Source organism: Synchiropus splendidus, chromosome 16, assembly GCF_027744825.2.
Source record: "Synchiropus splendidus isolate RoL2022-P1 chromosome 16, RoL_Sspl_1.0, whole genome shotgun sequence".
Classification (NCBI taxonomy): domain Eukaryota; kingdom Metazoa; phylum Chordata; class Actinopteri; order Syngnathiformes; family Callionymidae; genus Synchiropus; species Synchiropus splendidus.
The window spans coordinates 14672279-14692755 of NC_071349.1; the positions used below are offsets into that span (position 1 = coordinate 14672279).

Here is a 20477-nt window from a genome sequence, read left to right on the forward strand (position 1 = left end):
CTCAGGTAAAACCCACTTTTTGAAAAATCGTCATGGTTCATTTCTTTTTTTTTAAATAATAGTCGTTTTGCTATGACAATAATCACAAGTTCTTTAAATGACCGCAGAGTGAATATGCTAAACTGCTGAAGCTAACGGCTAAATGTTGGCTATGTTAAACAACGCTATGTGAATTGCACATTACACTTAAATTATATAGTCTATTGACTCGTAATACAATTTGTTTTGTCCTTTATCTGTGGTCGACAGTGCGGGAATCTAAGTTATTGCCACAGTCAAAGGCTCTACTCGGACTCTCCCGCAGATGACCGACCTCCATTACAGTAGTAAACGTCTGTAACTCATGATGAAGTTACTAGAAAACAGGAAGCTTTTACTTCATACGGAACTTTTTATTCGAGTGTACATGCCATGGCATTTTCTCATCATGTAGAATTGAACATTTCGCATGGTTAAACAACACAGACACTGGAATTTGTTTAGCATAATGGCTTCTCTACATGCAGTCTGTTTAAAAAGCTTCATTGTAGCACATTAGCAGAGAAGCACTCTGGGCACAGTCCTTGAAAACGAGGTAGCAAACAGCATGGGTTTTACAAAATCGGCATTCCTTTTGAAAAGCAGGCTTTGAGATTAGATAGAAATGTTTGGTCTAAAGAGCCAGGTGCGAAGTATAAAAGCAGTTTTCTCTGCGATCGTAGCTGCCAGCTTGAAAATGAAGGGAACAGATTCAGTCAGATGGCTTCAACTTGAGCCTTTTTTATTTTAGCAAACAAAAGCACAGTGGGCGGCATTGTGCTTTGATTTAACGCTGGCCAAAATATGTTATTATATTACAGTATCTAGCTTCTGGATTCTGTCAAATTGCCACAGTTGTGTAACCTTTAGGAAACAGCAATGCTCACAGGCTTTGGTATAACATAAAGCCACAAGAATAAATAACAACTAAGATGCAAAAGCAAGTCCAGGTGCTGTGCTCTACCTTCCATGTGTATTTATCTGAATATAAGGGACACCTTGCGCTCAGAATTAGGACTGAGCTGCTTTAACCCGTTCTGACATTTGCGTCTTGGTTCCAGTTAAGGCAGGAGGATCATCGCTATGGCAACCACAAGGAGTGTGCAGGTCTCCACGTCGCCGTGCTTCATCAGGGGCCAGATGTCTTGGGCAGATCCTGATTCTCAGCCAGGTGGAGCTTTTGTCTGGATGGACGCAGGTTAAGGGTTCAAGTGACACAAGGTAACAATTGGAAATTAGGGTTGAAATCCAGCAGCATGAGTGGTATAGGATACATGGATGTGCTGAGCTCCTCCAGCTGTGGAATAGAAAATAAACACATTTAAGGATTTTAAAAATAGAAAGCACTGGGGCGACGCCCATCTCGCTGTGTGAGTGTGAGATGGATGTGTGACTCCAGCTGTCACAGCAGGAATAAAAAGATCAGCGTCGCATGAACATTTCAGGCAAGATCTACCTTCTTCCTCACACACTTATGGACAATGACTTGCCCCATTAATCCTAGCTTTTACAGTCAACACACCTACTTCCTCTTGACTAAACTGACATTTGTGTACTGTGTAATGGATGGACGCTCACGTTGCAAAGCAGGTGCTCCAGGTTATGGTCAGAAGCACACTTCCTCTGGTCCTCAGAAAGCTCCTCCACATGACTGTCCAGGCTGAAGTGAAGTCTGGCCAGCTTCTCTTGCATCTCCCTCACGTGCTCCAGCTGCTCAAAGGAGCAAACTTTACCTGGACAAACACAATCCGATTGGTCCGTCCATCTGAGGCAGAATCCCCCGGTGCCTTTTTGTCTCACCGAATGCCTGCAGTTTGCCCGAGTGGAAGTCATTGAGGAGGTTGAGGAGCCCCCCTTCCATCTCTCTCACATCAGACACGTCTGTGAGGAAAGAGTGCTGCAGGGGGGACGACTGGACCACCTTACTGGGTCCTGCCGGCTGAGGGGCCTTTGGCTTCTCTTTGTGAGGCCTGAAACATAGAGAGTGACTCTTCTCACTTTTTAGTTCACTTTTTTGTCCCCTCACACAAACCTGGTGATCTTTGGTGGCGCAACAACAGTGGCGAACACTTCTTTGGGTTGTCCTGGAGCACCAATGGACCGCTTATACTTCCCTCTGTTCTTGGGAGACGGGGGCTGCGGCAGGCCAAGCGAGAAGGTGGCACTCTTACTGGCGGGGAGAGCAGGCAACTTCCGGGGGTTGATGGGCGGAGGAGGCGGCTGTGGGAGCGAGACCTTGGGGCTGCGCTTCTTACGTTTGTCCTCCATTGTGCAATCACGATCCAGTGACGTTCTAAAGGTGGTGGCTGAGCAGGACCAACCCTGGAGCAGAGGCAGGATCAGGGCGGGTTTTTAAAACTGTGATATCCTACTTTGACAGTGTAAACAACCTGTTGTGTTCTACTGGTTTGTCTTGAGTGTATGTAGTGAGCATGCACACAGGTGTGACTGTAAAGTGTTTTGTTTAGGTTCATGTAGGTTCTACTATTGTGTATGAGCTGTCAGAGGTCGGTGTCTGTACTACTGCGTGTACTCAAGTGTGTACAACGGCTGAGGGTTGTTTGTTTAGTGTCACTCCTTATTGACTTGACTCCTTATAGCTTGTGTATGTGTGTGTACAAACGTGAGCTGATAGATATGATGTTGTGTTTGGTCATCAAATAAGTAATAATACAATTTAAATGGAAAGTTCGATGCACAAGAAGTGTCTGATCCGTTCATGCCTCTGCAGACACCAGCCAAAGAGGTGCCAGGTGAAAATGAACGAGCCTCTCTTTAGACGGACGATGTAGCGTGAACTCGAGCACCAGCGCTCTAATGTGATGAGCATTATCCCATTACAGTCGACACTTGTGTGACCTGCTTCGTCCAAAGATGGCCTCTTTTTCCATGCCAGGACACAAACCCGGCTGTGAGGTGTCGTTTACTGTCGATGTTACACCGCGCGGTCGGTGAAACGAGATCCGTAAGCAGAGTAGCTGCAGTAAATAAGACAAAAACCTGGCTAACCGATCTGCTACTTACCGACTCAAATATGGCTCAGCGGTCGGAGCCCGAACATCTCCATACACTGGATGTTTTGCGATAGGTATAGTACTGTAGAATAAATCGTGGGGATAGAAATTGAGGTTTATATTCCACGAAACACCCAGCGTCCTGATAACAACGGGGATAAAGCGCGACGGAGATGCGCACAGCGCTATCCTCTTAAAGGGACAGTGCACAAGTTTGCGCTGAGTTTCCCCTGAGTGTTGTCTGCAAGGTGTTTATTGCATTCCATAAGATCTCATTAATGACAATGAACATACTTTCGGCTTCTCGAGAGACCCGATACAGTATGTGTTATATTTATCGTCGCCATCTAGGTTGTAAGCTTAAACGTTATATTCGAAGTGGATGAGAGTGTCGGCATGTGGCTCGTTGGTCTAGGGGTATGATTCTCGCTTTGGGTGCGAGAGGTCCCGGGTTCAAATCCCGGACGAGCCCTCAACCTTTTTTCCTTTCTTACGGAAAGAAATGACGCTCAAACTTGCTAGTTTGGTTTTTTTCTTTTTTAACAAATTATGTTACTGGTTTAGAGCTGTGTGAATATCTAATCCATCTTATAAGTTTTGGTATATTGTTTTTACAGAAATACATTTTCTTCTGCTAATACATTTTAGTTATATGTATTTCATCTATTTACTCTGACTGAACTCTGAAAACACATTTACAAACTCAGGAAAAAGGAAGTTTGCTAAAGAAATTAGTAAATTTGTTTGAAATGTACACGTGTTTTGCATGATCAAATATTAGCCAAGTTGGATTTATTCTCCCTTGTTCTCCATTATTGTAAATATTGTCATACTAGCATGGCTTAGAATTGTTTGCTGGGAATACAAAGCTCCATCGATGATACAGCTAAATGAACTATTCAAGACAAATCAGACATTTAAACAATACAAAAATATTTATTTCAATATGGCAGATCAGAACAAAAACATGACATGAATTGTGGTTTTGTAGAAAAAATACAGAGCTCTTGAGCATGTTTGTCTTGTTCCACGACAGCCTGGTTGTGACCCAGTCTAGCTGACTTTCTGGTCCGCCGAGCTGTTGTAGGAGTACGCCTTCCCCAGCACGATTCTGTCTCTGAGCAGCTTGAAGAATGAGTAGTAGTTGCTGAAGAGGATCAGCGCCAGCGATATCGTCTGGTGCCACTTTTCGGAACATATCAGCGAGTAAAGCTGGTAAAATATCATGGCGCCCTCTAGAATGATGAGGATGTTTAATATTCGTAAAGGCTTGTTAAAGAAAAACTGCAAAGAGGAAAAAAAAGATGTGGTCAGAAACAGTGTTTTATGACGCTCATACTTCATCAACACTTACATAAAAGCGATAGTGGGACACATCTGATGGTATGGCCACGTTGTAGTGACCCATTGCTTTATAAACATTCTTGTTGTGTTTGACCAGAACTCCCTGCGGCCACATGTACTCCTCTGTCCATCTGGTGAAAAAATGAAACAAACTGCCGCTATTCTGGAACCAGAGAAGGCGGTGTGAGGAGGGGGGCGCGGACTGATACGTACGGGTGCTGAAGCACATTGGAGCAGAGCGACGGGTCCACCTTCTGCCAGCAGCCCAGATGAGCTGCAGCCTTGTGGAGCAGATCGCAGTAGCGAGGTGGTAATAGGTGTCTCATGAGGATGACGGACGTGCTCACTGACACCAGGATGAAGAGCTCACAGGACCAGCGTTTGTCCACGTACTGAGTGCTCTGCAGAGGAAGTTTTTTTAGAGGTGATGATGCTCATCTCTAGTGCATCATGCTTTAAAGGAGTGCATCTATAATAGGTTTTCAATGATCAATATGTCATGACGAAATAGGTCAAACTTATAAACAGATAAGATATAGAAGATAGAGCAACACATTACCTTCACAAACCAGACGGGCACGAAGGCAATATAGTAGGCACTGAGCATGGAGCTGACCAGCACCTCCTTCATCCTCCAGTTGAAGTCCATCTTCAGGTACTCCACTTCTTTGCGGATGAGGTCGGGGGAAAGGCAGCAGGCATGTGTGGGCATGGCCTGGACGCCATACAGTTGACTGGTGTGCTGCTTCCACGTTTCCTTCAGCACTGTCAGATAGTCCCGGCCTCGGCTCACGCTGCCCAGGTCCTTGGAGCCGATGCTGGCGATGGGAGAGAGGGGACACGCTCGCCGGAAGTCACAGCTCAACCGGAAGAATGGGATATACATCCCAAATCTGCAGGAGCAGGATGTTGGAAGATTACCCCGCTTGACTGAATTTTAGACTGCAGAACAGAGTTCTGCGACTGAGCACACATTGTGAAGCAGACCGTGGTGTTTTGTGCGTTGTATCCTTGCAAAACATCCCAACACCACTGGGATCGGTACTCACGGGTAGCACAGGAAGAGCAGGCTCAGAACCGAGTATGTTCTGAAGAGGTAAATGAGGCAGCGACACAGACTCCAGCCAGTCAGGGTCAACACGGCGAAGCGGACCATTACCAACAGGATGGAATGGGGGAAGGAGAGTTTCCCACTCTGTGATGCCTTCAAGAAAAGGACATTTCAATGTCACATCATTTGAACTAAAGAAGACGAATGAAACCAGCCACAGGAGAAAAGCCTCTCACCTCTTTTACAATCGCTCCTATTAACCTCCTGGCCAGGATGATGATTGTAAACACCAGCATGTTGTAATCGATCAGGTGAAAGTTCTGTGAGGAGAAGCAAGTTTGGATCACACACTGAAGGATTTTTAAAAAATTCAAAGCTGTATGTATCAGACTCACCAGTGATGTGTGTGAGGGAGGGTGGGACGGAGGGTACCACCAGACCGTCTTGTAGATGTTGACATAGTGGACAAAGAGGGCGATGAGGTGGCAGAGGAAGAGATGGAGCTCGAAGAGCAAGTTACAGTCCACGGACAACTCCGGGATCTTGCAGTGCTTCAGAGGGACCACCGTTTGAGTGGCCAGAGGAGGACTGGACATGCACCCTCCTGTACCATTTCTGTAAACCGAACAAGCATTACTTGCAGTGAGCATTTCTCTCACAAATCTGTTTCGGTTGCTATAATTATTATTTTTCTGTAGTATTACCAACTAAAAATCACACAGCAAATGTATCTCAAATCTATTTCAGTTCCATAACAGAACCCCAACATCAGTGACGTTTTTCCACATGCCCCCATGGGAGAATTCGTCACCCACCCCCACTCCCTACTGGGAGGATGAAAGAGAGGAAGCACGACACCAACCTTGTTCGAGATCGCACCCCAGTGACGGGGGAGCTGGTCGAGTGGTTGCCATTGGTGACTGAGCCCGGTTCACTGCTCAGAGGTGGTCTGCAGTAGGTGGTGCGGTTCGTCCCTCTTCGTCCACCAGCCATGACAAGCAATCCCCCGCTGCCACCACGTAGTTTGAGATTTAACTCCTGTTTCTAGCACCTGATGTTTGAAAGAAGATGGTCACTTGAGTCTTCAGCTTTTATTTAGAACACAACATGCATGGTGCTGCAAAGTACCGCCGAACAATGGCAGTTAAATGATGAAAACAGGACAAGGCAAGTCTGAGGCTCATTTAATTTAGGTCTTCCACAATTGCCCTGGGTTGTTGTTGTCTTTTGAATGTGGAATATTTTGAGGCGAAAAAGCGTAACACCGACACATTCAATTAGATTTCCTTTATTATGAAGGCCAACATAGACTTTGCTTGGCAGAATATCCGTAGCTGGTGGCACATAGTGTCTCACAACTATCAGCTAGTGAACACAGTGTTGTAGCCATGTTAAATACTTATCATTAAACATCTAGTATCACATAATTACACTCATGCCTTATTACAATGTAACACACAAATATCAGGATCATCAGTACCCCTCATTTATAAAAGACATAAATGTGTGTTTTGGACCAAAACAAAAGGTATGAGCTAAGATCCATTGACCAGACAAATGACAGAGCAGATATCCAGACTTCACTTGCAGATGACAGCCACCCAACACTGAAAAGTTCTACATTCACTAGCTGACAAATAACCAGTTCAGCAATTGCGTTTCTATTTGTATCTACATGTTTGCTGTTTGTCTTCGCAACGCCATTTAAAGCGTCAACTGGTGAAGACTATTTAACGATTAATCTTTGTTCTCGCCATTTAACCAAACTTGATGACATGTATAGAGAAACTTGTATTACACGATAAACAAAGGGCTTATATCAAGAGGTTATAGACCTCTGGATTCATTGAGCAACAGGCACAACGTCATACTGATGTAAACAAACAATCTTTGGCTCTTGATTTATAAATGACTTAATAGATGAGTTTAAATGTGACAGGTTTATGAATGAATCGTTGGCTTTTGCATTATTTCTGCAACTGTGTCACACAGGCTGCAGAGCATCTTCTAAATATAGTGCGGTGTTTTGCGGAAGCTGCCTCAACAAACAGGCGAACTAGTTCCATCATTCCATCCGTTAAAGCTCGTGTCCGGTGAAAAGATCCACTGATAAACACCCTCCAGTGGGACCACGAGGACGCTGACCACGGCAGCGTGGGCGCTCACAATGCGGACTCTCTATCTGTGCGCCAAGACCACGCTCGATTAGATACAAAGATCGAGGCCTAGGCTAGCGCTAGCATTTAGCTGCCAGTCAAAAGCGGACAAAAGTGGAGTCTCACCGGAGTCGGAGGTCTCGCTGCTGCTTAGACCCTGCTCGACTGCATCCCTTTAGCAGCAGTAGATCTTCAGGATGTGAGTGGGAACGCCGTCGAGTTTTGAATTACGAGCAGCGAGGACATTCATTGTTGACGTAGAGCTAGCTTGTGGATGATAGACAGACAGATACGGGGCGCGGATCAGTGAGCGACCTGTGGGAGGAGAGACGTTTAAAGGGCCCTTCCGCTGATATTTGGGCAGGAGGCCCTTTCCTGTCACGAGGATAACCACCTTTCCCTGTTACCTTCTTCAAATAGTTGTTACGCAGTTTGTTATTCTCAAAACTTTTCTATAAAATGCTTTTGATTCATGGGTTCAAGACTAAAATGAACCCCCTGGATATTACAAAATACCTCTTTTACACTGACCAAAGTGCACATTTGGAACATCAACTGTTCTTATCTGAATTCTTTCTGTCATGGTCAAAGCCAACGTTGGTCCGTTCACACCATTTTTGGCTTTCTGCCTATGACCCTGGAGTGCTGGGACAAAGCAATACATGGGCCAGCCACTCTCAAAAAAACAAGGCGATATATTAATATTCACTGTAGTGAACGTGTCATGGGAGATATTAGAACCAATTGTTTTAACCATTTGTTTGTGCAGCTGTTCACACGGTGCAGTTTTCCATCAGCTTGAATGGAGAACATGAGCAGACTGGCAGATCGTTGCGCTCTTCAGAGATCAGGTGAAGGCTTCAGTCACCCATCTGTGTCCCCAGTCGTGCCACTGTTTATCCAGGTAGGAAGACAATTCTGGCTGAAGGATGAAATTCCAGCCCCTCTGAAGATTCCTTGAACAGCTGGCTAAGGGCAGTAGATCAAACAGCTCCTGTATTTTCACACAGATTAAACTCAACACAGCTGAGCCTCAGGTTTGATATATCAAATAGTAATGAAGATATGATGCCTAGCACAAAAGAAAAGACAACAGCAATACATTTGACTGGTTTTATTGAAAAAAATAAGATTTCCAAGGCACTTCAGGTATAAAAAACTTTTTTAAAATCAAGCCCCCAGATATTCCAGAACCTTTCAAAAACCTGGTGAAACAAAAAAAAAAAACCACTTAATATACAATTTCAAACAGTGTTTACACAAGAAACATTCTGAAATATACTGACATTACTTATTGCACTTAAAATGTGCTGTCGCAAATCACAACAGATTGAAAATAGAAGAGTAGAACACAACTCAACACACAACTTCAAGGACTGTAACAGTGTCCAGTCACTGATTCATGCAAAGCAACTTGGGGTATTGCCATTTTCATGCATACCCACATATAGTTCCAAATTCAGGCCAAATGGAATACGCCACAATAGACCTCTCCTCCAGTAAGTGCAGTAGTTGCATAGGTCTCGGTCAATGCTTAAATGAACCAGTTAAGTATGGAAACACAACCAAAGTATTATTACTTTGGTTGTGTTTATAGCCAAAGTGAGTTTTTGTATTCATCTGAAGTTTGACCATTATAGCCAGTCATTCAAGGACAAACCGATCTAAAGTAGAAGAACAAATAGTCCAACAGTCAGCGGTCCAAGGTGAATCATCAAGCTCAGACGTGTGATCGCATCGTTACAAAATAGTTGCATATTAAACCACACCAATCTACTCTTTATACACAACTATACACATACATTCAAACAGCCATCATTTGGCATGGATGCATACTGACCTGTAACATTCTGCAAAACTTGATTTTTGTCTCAACAGCACCATCAAATCTCTGACCACCTACAAAGAGAAAATTCAGTCACGTCTTTGCCACATCGGCACATTTGTCATCCACACATGCAGCATTAAGTTATTCTGTTTAAGTATCATGCAACTCAAGGTGAGGTTTTGACCACCAATGACAAGGTTTTAATCGTCTAGTTTTCGCTTATCTACACTCTACAAACATCACATGTTATTGACTATGGTATTAAGTGAAATAATATTGATTCTAATATGAGCAAGAGTTGCAGACATTTGGTGGCTTATATGGCATGATAGGTTTTGCTGTAATTACTATTAATAGCTGTTTTAAGATTGGTTTTGGATAAGTTGCATTACTTAAAGTTTGGCACATGAAACAAAAAGACTAACAAATGAGTGTTGGGTAAGTTTTACCTTCTTGTGGCGATCTTTAGGCATTTAGAATCCTCTCCACTGCGATTTTTTTCTTTTCTAAAAACCAGCCAGCATGACTTTGCATCAAAGTCAAGTAAGATCCCTGCAAGCTTGATTTGAAATACTGTTGAAATCCACTTCTCAAGTGGCTGAAGATACATTGGCTCTGTCGAGCTTGAAGAGATAAACTAAAGGTTGATGACAATACAAGGTCAAGCACTAATATCATTTTCATGGCAAACAGTTGGCAGCACATTACCTTGTGGAATGATGAGCTTTATTTTTTTGTGAATGACAACAAGTTTAGAAATGTTTTTAAACAAACGAAGGGGATGATCTTATTAGCAAAACACTTAGTTTTTCTTTGTACATACAAGTAATTCAGTGTACTTGAGTCACAAACGGAGCCATACCTTTGGTACAACAAAGATACCAGGTTTAGTCTGTTTAAGGAGGAGCTAGAAACTTTATTGAAACAACGTACTGCAGAAAAAGAAGACATTTTGGATATATTTAGTATCCTAGTTAGCCAAACGTTACACAAGCATTTTGGAGACGGCACGGCTTAAAGCACACACACTTGTCCTACAGTTATGTACAAAGGTTTGGGTCGGCTGTAGCCGTCCTTAAACAGAATGTTTAATTTTACTGTACAAGGATTTGTTGGTCAAAAACGACTTTTGCAGTTGCAAACAAAATATACAAATTGCATCGTTGGCAGAGTCAAAATTTGAATGGTTTTGATGAGTTATTTTTTTCCCCACAGACATTTAAGTTTTGTTTGGAACACAAACGTGTTTTGGGTTTTACGACTTCATAAGTGAAGTTACATCGGGATATTGTGAATTTTGGCGTCCAGTCGTGAGGGACTTTTTAAAATTACAGATGTGAAGAGTTCATCGCCACAATCACAATAAGCCTATCGTGTATAATATTGTCTTAGCCGAGTGTTTTGTTAGTAGGACCTCATTTGCCAACTACACAACTGGAAAACATGTTACAAGTAAACAAATTGTCACTTTCTGGCACAATGACGGCCAACAAAACAGTTCTTAACCAGTCTTTTAAAAAATAAAAGTAAAACCATATAAAAGGGAGAAAACAAGTAGGGAAATTACTTTTAAAAAGTTAAGTGAGTTACAATCGAGGACAGTTGCCGCAGCAACTCTACCAGTAGCCGCTCAGAATCTGCCGCCGCCATATGGGTGCTCTCTGTAGGCTCCTTTGCCCTGTCTGGCCGAGGGAGCCTTGCCTCCGGCCCCAGCGTTAGACCAGGAGTTGTCCCATTCTTCTTGACCTAAATCAGAGAAGCACATTAGCTGCCAAGGTAGCGCAAGACCCTAACACAACCCCCACAACAGACATGGATGGGAACAGAAACAGAACAGTTCCCGCTTGTTTTCAGACTGGTCAAAGTAAAGCTGTTTATTTTATGGTGCAAAAAATAAACAGCTTACCGTATTGTTCATAAGAGGCATCCTGGGCTTCTCCATGGCCGTAATCATAATATTCAGTGTCCCTAAAAGATGTTAGAAAAGTCTTAACCATACAGCCCCACCGCCAAGCCCAAGAGCTGACCACCGATACACCTACCCTGGAGCAGCCTGCTGATCGTAGTAGTTGCCATATCCTTCATAACCACCCTCGGCATATGACTCGTCGTATGGGGGCTGGAGAGTGAGCATGAGCCATGTTAAAAAAAATAGTCAGTAAATAGACAATACTGGAGCTTAGCTATTATCAGGAAATAAACTTACATATTCCTCATAACCTTCGGTTTTGGTTCCTGCACCTGCTGCAGGACCTTGCTGGTGGGAGAGAGCAGCAGCCGGGAGCATCCTTGGCGCGCCAGCAGCAGGCGGCCTCGAGCGACCAGAACCGCCACGATTGGGAGGGGACGTCATCCCGCCCCTTCCACCCATGGCACCTCTTGGTCCATTCCCGCCTCTCATGGCTCCCCTGGGCCCACCCCTCATTGCTCCACGGGGTCCTCCGCGTGGCATTCCTCGCCCCCTATTGAAGAGTCTTCCATGAAAAACCAGTTCTGACACAAGGACTCGACTTGTGGCTGTACTGAAACCAACCTAAGTCCTCCAGCTCCAGGGGGGCCACCCCTGCCCCGTCCCATCTGACCGCCACGTCCCCTGCCACCATCCTGGGCTCCATTGAGGAAATGAGGACCCATGAACATCTCCATCTCACCGGGTTCCTTTTCAGAGAAAAGATTGTCACTATCACCACATAGGTATTATTGCGGTAGACTTGAATGGATCGCCATTACTTACCGGGATAAGGAACTTCTTGACCTCATCCATGGCATGAGCCATTCGTGCGTATGCCTCAGGGATGGGAGCAGTGACTTCAATGAAAACGTGAAGCTCCATTGATAGATGAGCGTATTTGGTCTCGCCACCCTTCCTCAACTCTTCTTCCTGTAAAACCACGATATCCTTGTAAATCACCACAGCGGATAAGAGTCATGCATCAGCTACCTACCTTGTTCTTATCCCTCATCGAACCTTTACCAAGAACTGAGATCTTGGCCCCAGTTTCTTCTTGGAGTCTCTTTATCGTGGTGCCCTGAGGTCCCAGTAGTTTTCCAACAAAGTTGACCTGAATATAAACGGATTTATTTGCACCCATTGTCCAGCTGAACACAGATTAGCAAAATAAAGGCGAGTTTTAGTACTCACTCTTGGGTACTGCTTAGTGGGAATAAGCACTCGCTCTTTGAGTTTGTGGCTCTTAGTTGCAAACAGGTCCAGGTACGTCTCCTTATCCTGCTCCTTCTTGGCTTCACCCTTCTGGATTCTTTCGATTTCTGAGACAAAAACAACAAGCGAAACATAAACAAGCTTGGTCTAAACACCAGCGTGTTTACCAACTAAGGCCAGCATTGACATATAAGTGAGAAGTGAGAACAAAAGTCAATTCGGCTTCTAACCACTAACATTTTAGTCGACATCGGGGAGGTGCAGAACTCGAGCAGAAGGTAGCATTTGCACTGGAATTGAGGGCACAGCTCGCAGTCACCCCACCCCCACCGTCGCTTCGATCGACGCCCGGCAGCTTGTGTTTATATATCAACTATGAGCCTTTGTGTAGCTTTTAAACTGAACTGAAGTCGCCTCGAATGGTCGCGTTTGAAACACCGCGGCACAAGAGTTTAAAACAAAAGGTGCGTGACCCACATCGCTGCAACCACGTGTGATGGCACCATTGTTCTCCCAGGTCGCACAAAAATGCTAGGCCTCTCGCCGGGCGAGCGCGTCCTTACCTGCAGAAATCAGCTTCATGGCGTGCGTGAAGGACGAATCCAGGCTGTCTTTCTCGGCCAGGAGCTCGGGGAGGTACTTGGTGTCTTCCATTTTGCCGTTCTTCTGCGCGACGTCGGACTCGGGGTCGATGTTGTTAGCACCAGCTTTGAGCATAACGCTTGAGACAGTTGTGAGGATCGTACGAAAGTTCGCACTATCCTCCGGCTTGGGCCAATGAAGGTGAGCTGAAACTGGGGGGTTCTGTTGCGAGTTGGAGAGCAACCGACCGAGGCGGTGTTTCTTCAATGGACAAAGAGGAGATGGCGCAGATGCATTTGATTGCAAGGAAAGGGGGCGGGGCTATGACGTCGTATGGTGACGTCGACGGCCGGCAAGACGAGCCACGTCTAACTTACCGTTTAGTGCGGGATTTTGCTAAAGGCCTATTTATTATGAATTAGACGTTAGGCTTTACTGTTTAAAAAATGTTGGGATTGGTGGTGGGTAGAACAGAGAAAATACACTACACAGCAGTTGCACTTACTTCTGTACCCAGATATGCAGCATGTGGAAATGGAAAACAAATGGTGTGAAATGACCATAGATAGAATGGAAAACATAACTGTGATGAACAAGAGAAAAGATAGAATCAGCAGCAGATTGTTCTCAACTTATCGACTAGTTGTTCCATTGTTCTGTTACGCTACAAATAAGCAAGATGACTGAACGACAACCGACACAGCTGAAATGTTTTATGTTGCATGGTCTGTGCAACAATAGTAGCCCATTTTTAGAACATCAACCAAGTAATAATTCTTTTTTTCCTTCTGGCCTCTCCCTTCAGGGGTCGCCACAGCGGATCGTCTTCCTCCATCTCACCCTGTCCTCTGCTTCCTCTTCTCTCTTCATGTCCTCCTTCACCACCTCCATAACTCTCCTCTCTGTTCTTCCTCTCCACCTTCTGCCTGGCAGTTCCAACCTCAACATCTTCCTACCAATGTACTGTCTCTCTCTCCTCTGTACAGGTCCAAACCATCTCCATGTAGCCTCTCTGACTTTGTCTCCTAAACACCTGACATAAAACATATCAACCAAGTAATAAGTACACGCCAATAATGGAGATATTTGAGAAATTATTTACTGGATATAAAATGCATATTCGTGTGACATTTAGAATATATGGATCACATAGAAATGTGCAGCAAGTTGTAAAGAATTCCAGAGACATGTGACAAGTATAAAAAAATTAAAGTTTATTTGGATTATGAAATCAACTAGAGACCCTATGAAATTTGTACAAGGAGAATAGACACATTTTAAATGTTAAAAATCCACATCAGATTGATTAAAAATGCAAAATATATTTAGATCTCTAATCTAGTTTGATAGTACATTTTCATAATTTCAATATGTTACAGCCATGATCATTGTTACAACAACCACAATCGAATCAAACATAAGAGAAAAGCATTGTAGTCAGTGCCTAACAAAGGGAGTGCCACATGATGTGACCAGGCCAGTCCAAAGTTAGATGTCAATGATGGCAAATATCTCTGGTTTTTCTTTGTCGTGGATCTGCATCGCTGAATAAGTGATAGCTTTCACTTCTGTGCCCTTGAAAGAAGAAATGTTGGTAGTAAGACACACAAGTAATATTCTTCATGTGTTGCAGTACATTTGGACCCCATTTTAGTAACTGTGCTTCTGACAAGGTTTAAGCATAAATGTCACGTTTATACTTATATGTAAGGGCTGTAATAGTTTAATCACTTTGTTACACATTTGCATTTATCAACTGCTTGATTTATTTTTTCTAATTCAATTATTATCAAGAATAACTCCAGCTCCATTACTATAAAACAGCTGTCCATTTAAAAATCATGGACTTACTTGAGGATGCTTATCAAGCGAGAACTCCTCCCCCCACCTTTAAAACATGAAACACAATTGAATTACTTTTTTTTACTCTTGATTTGTTTCAAGTATCCACTCAGCTATTACAGACCACTAGTTAACTTTGTCAACTCCAAGAGATGGACTCATTAGAAAATACTATAATACTAAGAAAACAAATACAATGAAACATATACAAAGCATATTGTTTCCAAATTTCGAAGGCGACGTACCCAATGGATCGTATCTTGAAGTGCATTCTGTCCAGGGAGACAACTTTCACCTCCTGACAGGGAAACGCATAAAGTCATCAGTCTATTTTTTGACTGATTTGGAGGATATAAAAACACTCACCCTGGGGATGAAGAAAAGATCTGCGCTAAACTTGTACAACCAGTCATCCAGGAAGTGGAAGAGCAGTGACTCCATGTCTTCCCCTTTAAGGAAAAGAAATCATCCCCATGTAACTAAACATGAGAGAATCAACACGACAGTTTCTGTGTTACCCTCTGACTCTACTTCAAGAGTGTCGATGGGTTCCACCGTCTCTGTGTCAGTCATGTAGCCAAACATTCCCATGGCACATTGTTCGAAGGCTTCCTCTAAAGAGTCTCCCCAGGAGTGTATCCTGAGATAGTATAGAGAGAACATGTTACTTGTTTACCACAACAGTTTGTTTGGTTCACATGGACTTACTGGACATCTGCAGTGTGGTCCAGGTCTGCAACAAACAACCACAAAATAAGACATTGTTCAGTCACGGACTTCTGTCTGCTACCTAACTTCAAGTTGATAATAAACCACTGTCACCATAGATGCACACAAATTGGGTTTAAACGCGTGTAAATCTGACTGAGCTAACGGGCAAGCGGTGTCTAGGCGAACAGAATCACTGTGAAACAGCGTAGTAGTTCTATAATATCTCATACTCACATTCGTATTTCTTGTTAATGGGTGGGTATTTGGCCTTCGTGGCTATCTGATCTTGCGTCAGGTCGAGCTGTCGATCATCCATCTTGAGCGAATGTCGTTTTATTTCGTTATCTTAGGCATAAATTTGAAGTTCCGCATGTCGGACTGTAACCCAAGACGCCATGCCACTTGGGCGGAGCTTGACCACGTGACGACTGCGCTATGACCACTTCCGGTGAACGCCGATTGGCTGGACGTCTTCTGTGCAGTTGGCGCCATTGCGAGTGGTACGGCTGTCTTAAGAGCGGTCGCGCGACAAATCACTCTTTTTGGCGGAAAATACCCTCCATCTGCGACGAAATGGCAGATAAAGACGGTAGGGATGTGTTGGGCCGTTAGCATAGGCGTGTAGAATCGCGTGGATGTTCTTTATAGTGTTGTAAACTAGGACCGGCGATTGTTGGCGCGCCGCATATCAACCCTTTTCATTGTTGCATGTCAGCTAGCTAGCAGTTAGCTTACTTGGCGGTTGCGTTCTAGCGCTTCGCATTCGCCAAAGTGCGTCGACGGAGTTTTCTATCGAATCGCTAAGGCAGTTGTAACGTCTTTTCGTTAACCCTATGCAGTTTATTCGACTCAAGTGGCCAGTATTAGTGTTAAACTGTCCAGCGCATCTCGATGAATCGAGCCACTTCCTTTAGGTGACACATGGCTTGTACTTCTCATGAAATAATCGTCGTCTTGCCCGGTTATTTGCCTTTTGATGCATTGAACCTTGCTTGTGAAATAAGACTTAACGTTATTATTCTTGTTGCAGCTGCATTCGATGATGCTGTTGAGGAGAGGGTCATCAATGAGGAGTACAAGATCTGGAAGAAGAACACTCCTTTCCTCTACGACCTGGTCATGACTCACGCCCTGGAGTGGCCCAGTCTCACCGCCCAGTGGCTGCCAGATGTCACCAGGTAGGAGGGAACTTGCTATCAAGCACTAGCATTTACTCTCTTTGTACCAACATTAAATGCCCATTTGTCCTCCTTCAGGCCAGAGGGGAAGGACTACAGTGTGCACAGACTGGTTTTGGGGACTCACACCTCCGACGAACAGAATCACCTAGTCATCGCCAGTGTGCAGCTCCCCAACGATGACGCCCAGTTTGATGCGTCTCACTACGACAGTGAGAAAGGAGGTGAGGGTAATTAAATTTTTACGATTCTTTTCACTTCACTGTCATCAAGTCTTGCATGTTCGTCTCATGAAACATTGTCTTGACCTACATTTGTCTGCGATTAGCTTGAAAATATGATAAATAACTTGACGACGAGCGAGTTGAAGCACTCGTCTTTGTATCAAATATACTGTAATAAATCACAATTCAACTGGTCTGTGCTTAATGGTTCTCACAAATCCCAGTTCACAACATTTAAAACTGGCACATCAGGCCCCTGTCACTTCAGCAGGCTACTTAACATGCTGTAAAAGACACCCAATATGCTTCATATGAATAAATGATCCTATAAGTTGTGGCTTGTTTTTAGCTACGATGCACAAGTGTGATGATCAGTCTGGTCACCTGCTCAAAGTAAATTCAGACACTGGTATATTATGTGTATTGTACCATGTATAATGTCCATGCAGATATGTGTTGAACTGTATATCACATTGTGAACTTAAATATTGTCTCATTACGTATTTTATGCAAGTTTTTTAGTATTCAAACAGCTTTCTATACATTTGTTAGCTTTTCACAACTTGCTTAACTAGTTAATGGTTGAAATAATTAAATGTTTATCGCTGTAAATCAAAGAATAGTTCAAAGTTTATAAGCTGTAAAGAATCCGTTGACAAATTACTTGTACTGTGTTCCTTCTTTCAGAGTTTGGAGGATTCGGCTCGGTCAGCGGGAAGATCGAGATCGAGATCAAAATCAACCACGAGGGCGAGGTGAACCGAGCGCGCTACATGCCCCAGAATCCCTGCATCATCGCCACCAAGACGCCCACCAGCGACGTGTTGGTCTTCGATTACACCAAACATCCATCCAAGCCAGGTGCGACGCTGCTGCAGCATCTCGGTGCATTTGACCCCTCTTGACGTTTGTCCATCAATTTTAGACCCCTCTGGTGAATGCACCCCAGATCTCCGTTTGAGAGGCCACCAGAAAGAAGGCTACGGTCTGTCCTGGAACCCAAACCTCAGCGGCTGCCTGCTCAGTGCTTCTGATGACCACGTGAGTGATGCAATATCTCAAACTCTTTAGATCTGAAGATGTAGAAAGGGCATCAGTTGAGTTTTGTATTTTGTTCCCAGCAGAGTCGCAACCCTCCTGCAACAGTTCTGCCCATTTCGGCTGCTTTTTTAGTCTCCATCTAGTGGAATATTGACTTGACTGTAGCACCCAACTCCATTAATCCTTATTGATATTGGTTTGGTACCAATTCAGCTGTTCTAATAGTAGTTGAGTCACATAAAACATGTTTATGCAGCTTTATTACGTTTTTTTCCCACAGAAATGTACTGCATTGCACATGTAGTAATGAAGCAGTAATGGTGTCAGCTTGTGTACTTACTTTCATATCTTAATATGAAGCCGTGTGCATGAGCGTTCTCATATAAAATAGTGATCTAAACATAGTATATAATACATGTTCTGATGACATGAGCGAGTGGTGCTTGTTGGCTCAGAAAGGCCTGCAGACTGCGAGGATGTCTGGCTTTACGGGTCGAATACAGGCCAGTCCTTCATGACCATTTGACCCGCTTTGTGTCTCTTATCACCACCGGAGGGCCTCAGTGAGTTTGACTGGCTGCACTCTAATGTGACTCGTTTGGAATTAGGTCAGGTTTTAAACAGGGGAGGATGGCAAGTCATCTTCCAGAACAGCTTCAGTTCCGTTTTCCAATGTGCTTCTGTAGGAATGCTCAGGCTAATTCAAACCATCTTAAAGTCACTCTTTACCTGTGAGTACCTGGGAAGTTTTTCTAAAAATGTACGTTGAAAAACTTTCCTCAAGTGTACATTTCATTCAGTAAAGATGAGTTGACGTTTGGTCCAGAAAAGTTGTTCCTGCTGGTCCAGCCCCCCGTGTTCACTATCTTCCCACCTTCATGTTCTCAGACCATCTGCTTGTGGGACATCAGCACGGTACCCAAGGAGGGGAAAATCGTCGACGCCAAGACCATCTTCACGGGACACACGGCCGTGGTGGAGGACGTCTCCTGGCATCTTCTGCACGAGTCTCTGTTTGGATCAGTAGCCGATGACCAGAAGCTCATGATGTAACCCCCCCTTCCATTCTTGGCGTCACTTAAGATGCGTGAAAAAGCTCAGCTGCTGATACACTTGTGTTTGTTTTGGGAAGCTGGGACACTCGGTCCAACAACACCTCCAAACCCAGCCACGCCGTGGATGCGCACACAGCTGAGGTCAACTGTCTGTCCTTCAACCCCTACAGCGAGTTCATCCTGGCCACTGGCTCAGCTGACAAGGTGGGTCTTTTCAGTCGTGGTTCTTGGTGTCCAACTCTCAAAATATTTGGGTTTGTAGACGGTGGCTCTGTGGGATCTGAGGAACCTGAAGCTCAAGCTGCACTCCTTCGAGTCTCATAAGGACGAGATCTTCCAGGTGAGACGCTGGATTTGGCTGAGGTGTCTCTCCTGTTTGTGTCACATGCTGCTTGTGTTGCCCAATAGGTCCAGTGGTCTCCTCACAACGAGACCATCCTGGCCTCCAGCGGCACAGACAGGAGGTTGAACGTGTGGGACTTGAGTAAGATTGGCGAGGAGCAGTCACCGGAGGATGCCGAGGACGGTCCTCCTGAGCTGCTGGTGCGTTGGAACGGAGCCGCTTGAATGCTCAATTGAAACTGGACCTCCATTTGAAACCATTTCCTGTTTGCAGTTCATCCATGGCGGTCATACAGCTAAGATCTCAGACTTCTCCTGGAACCCCAACGAGCCGTGGGTCATCTGCTCCGTGTCAGAGGACAACATCATGCAAGTGTGGCAGATGGTAAGACCCGCCTCCTGCTGCTCCATCAGGACGCTCCTCAGTTTCACTGCTTCACCACTCTTTTTCTGCCTCAGGCTGAGAACATCTACAACGACGAGGACCCTGAAGGAGCAGCAGACTCTGAGGTCCAGGCCTGAACCAGCTCGTCTGCACTGGTATCCCCCTCGGTTCTGTTCATGGACACTTGTCTTTATAATGTTCCATTCTGGCTGCAGTCTTTCTTTCTGTAGACTTCCCAAGAAAATGCTGCGTCATCAGCGTATTTTGAAAATAATTGACCATATTTTTAGGTAGTAGTTTTTTTCTGAGATTCCAGGATTCAACTCTGGTGTTGAAAAGGAGTTCTGTATTCAATTCTCTGCACATTTTAATCTTTTTTTTCTTCTGACTTTGTACATACTGTAGTTTTCACTTCCTCAGTAGTTTGTTTTGTGTCCTGTTCTCGCCCTGCTTTTCTCAAATTCTGGTGTTTTGTTGGGCTTTTTTTTCTTGCTGTGCTTCATTGGAACTCGAGTTCATAATAAATTGTTGTTCATAATAAAT

The 20477-nt window shown here is 44.3% G+C and overlaps 5 protein-coding genes and 1 non-coding gene across 9 annotated transcripts; 2 read left to right on the plus strand and 4 right to left on the minus strand.

Moving 5' to 3' along the window:
* Positions 1-371: 371 nt before the first annotated feature.
* ccdc28b (coiled-coil domain containing 28B) lies at positions 372-3210 on the minus strand. 2 transcript variants are annotated; one of them, XM_053845394.1, is made up of 6 exons: positions 3043-3210; positions 2051-2340; positions 1819-1988; positions 1597-1751; positions 1293-1315; positions 372-1202 (listed from the first exon to the last, which is right to left on the minus strand). In XM_053845394.1, the coding sequence occupies exons 2-6, from the start codon at positions 2284-2286 to the stop codon at positions 1148-1150; spliced, it is 639 nt and encodes a 212-aa protein (XP_053701369.1). In that variant the 5' UTR covers positions 2287-2340; positions 3043-3210; the 3' UTR covers positions 372-1147. The 2 variants fall into 2 exon arrangements, with proteins under 2 accessions (XP_053701369.1, XP_053701368.1); XM_053845393.1 differs by having other exon boundaries at positions 1819-2008; positions 2047-2340.
* A 222-nt stretch (positions 3211-3432) lies between these two features.
* On the plus strand, positions 3433-3504 carry trnap-ugg (transfer RNA proline (anticodon UGG)). Its single transcript has one exon. It is a non-coding gene; the product is annotated as a tRNA-Pro (tRNA).
* A 473-nt stretch (positions 3505-3977) lies between these two features.
* tmem39b (transmembrane protein 39B) lies at positions 3978-7992 on the minus strand. The gene is made up of 9 exons (XM_053845366.1): positions 7710-7992; positions 6290-6478; positions 5823-6042; positions 5664-5747; positions 5426-5580; positions 4936-5269; positions 4590-4777; positions 4387-4507; positions 3978-4316 (listed from the first exon to the last, which is right to left on the minus strand). The coding sequence occupies exons 2-9, from the start codon at positions 6418-6420 to the stop codon at positions 4086-4088; spliced, it is 1464 nt and encodes a 487-aa protein (XP_053701341.1). The 5' UTR covers positions 6421-6478; positions 7710-7992; the 3' UTR covers positions 3978-4085.
* A 701-nt stretch (positions 7993-8693) lies between these two features.
* Positions 8694-13464, minus strand: LOC128746963 (KH domain-containing, RNA-binding, signal transduction-associated protein 1-like). 2 transcript variants are annotated; one of them, XR_008412620.1, is made up of 11 exons: positions 13138-13464; positions 12554-12681; positions 12357-12473; positions 12146-12292; positions 11945-12069; positions 11618-11873; positions 11454-11530; positions 11318-11379; positions 10979-11157; positions 9424-9482; positions 8694-8788 (listed from the first exon to the last, which is right to left on the minus strand). XR_008412620.1 is itself a non-coding variant. In XM_053844387.1 (9 exons), exons 1-9 carry the CDS (start codon positions 13289-13291, stop codon positions 11042-11044), a joined length of 1182 nt encoding a protein of 393 aa, XP_053700362.1. In that variant the 5' UTR covers positions 13292-13463; the 3' UTR covers positions 10121-11041. The 2 variants fall into 2 exon arrangements, 1 of the variants encoding a protein (XP_053700362.1); XM_053844387.1 differs by lacking the exons at positions 8694-8788; positions 9424-9482 and having other exon boundaries at positions 10121-11157; positions 13138-13463.
* Positions 13465-14348: 884 nt separating this feature from the next.
* On the minus strand, positions 14349-16130 carry zbtb8os (zinc finger and BTB domain containing 8 opposite strand). Its single transcript, XM_053844393.1, has 7 exons — positions 15944-16130; positions 15707-15731; positions 15517-15638; positions 15365-15447; positions 15244-15296; positions 15008-15044; positions 14349-14731 (listed from the first exon to the last, which is right to left on the minus strand). Exons 1-7 carry the CDS (start codon positions 16023-16025, stop codon positions 14645-14647), a joined length of 489 nt encoding a protein of 162 aa, XP_053700368.1. The 5' UTR covers positions 16026-16130; the 3' UTR covers positions 14349-14644.
* Positions 16131-16143: 13 nt separating this feature from the next.
* On the plus strand, positions 16144-20474 carry rbbp4 (retinoblastoma binding protein 4). Of its 2 annotated transcripts, none has more exons than XM_053844386.1 (11): positions 16144-16298; positions 16740-16887; positions 16966-17111; positions 17799-17972; positions 18037-18152; positions 19041-19201; positions 19285-19411; positions 19470-19547; positions 19616-19750; positions 19824-19934; positions 20009-20474. In XM_053844386.1, exons 1-11 carry the CDS (start codon positions 16145-16147, stop codon positions 20069-20071), a joined length of 1413 nt encoding a protein of 470 aa, XP_053700361.1. In that variant the 5' UTR covers position 16144; the 3' UTR covers positions 20072-20474. The 2 variants fall into 2 exon arrangements, with proteins under 2 accessions (XP_053700361.1, XP_053700360.1); XM_053844385.1 differs by having other exon boundaries at positions 16966-17117; positions 20009-20473.
* The last annotated feature ends 3 nt before the right edge of the window (positions 20475-20477 follow it).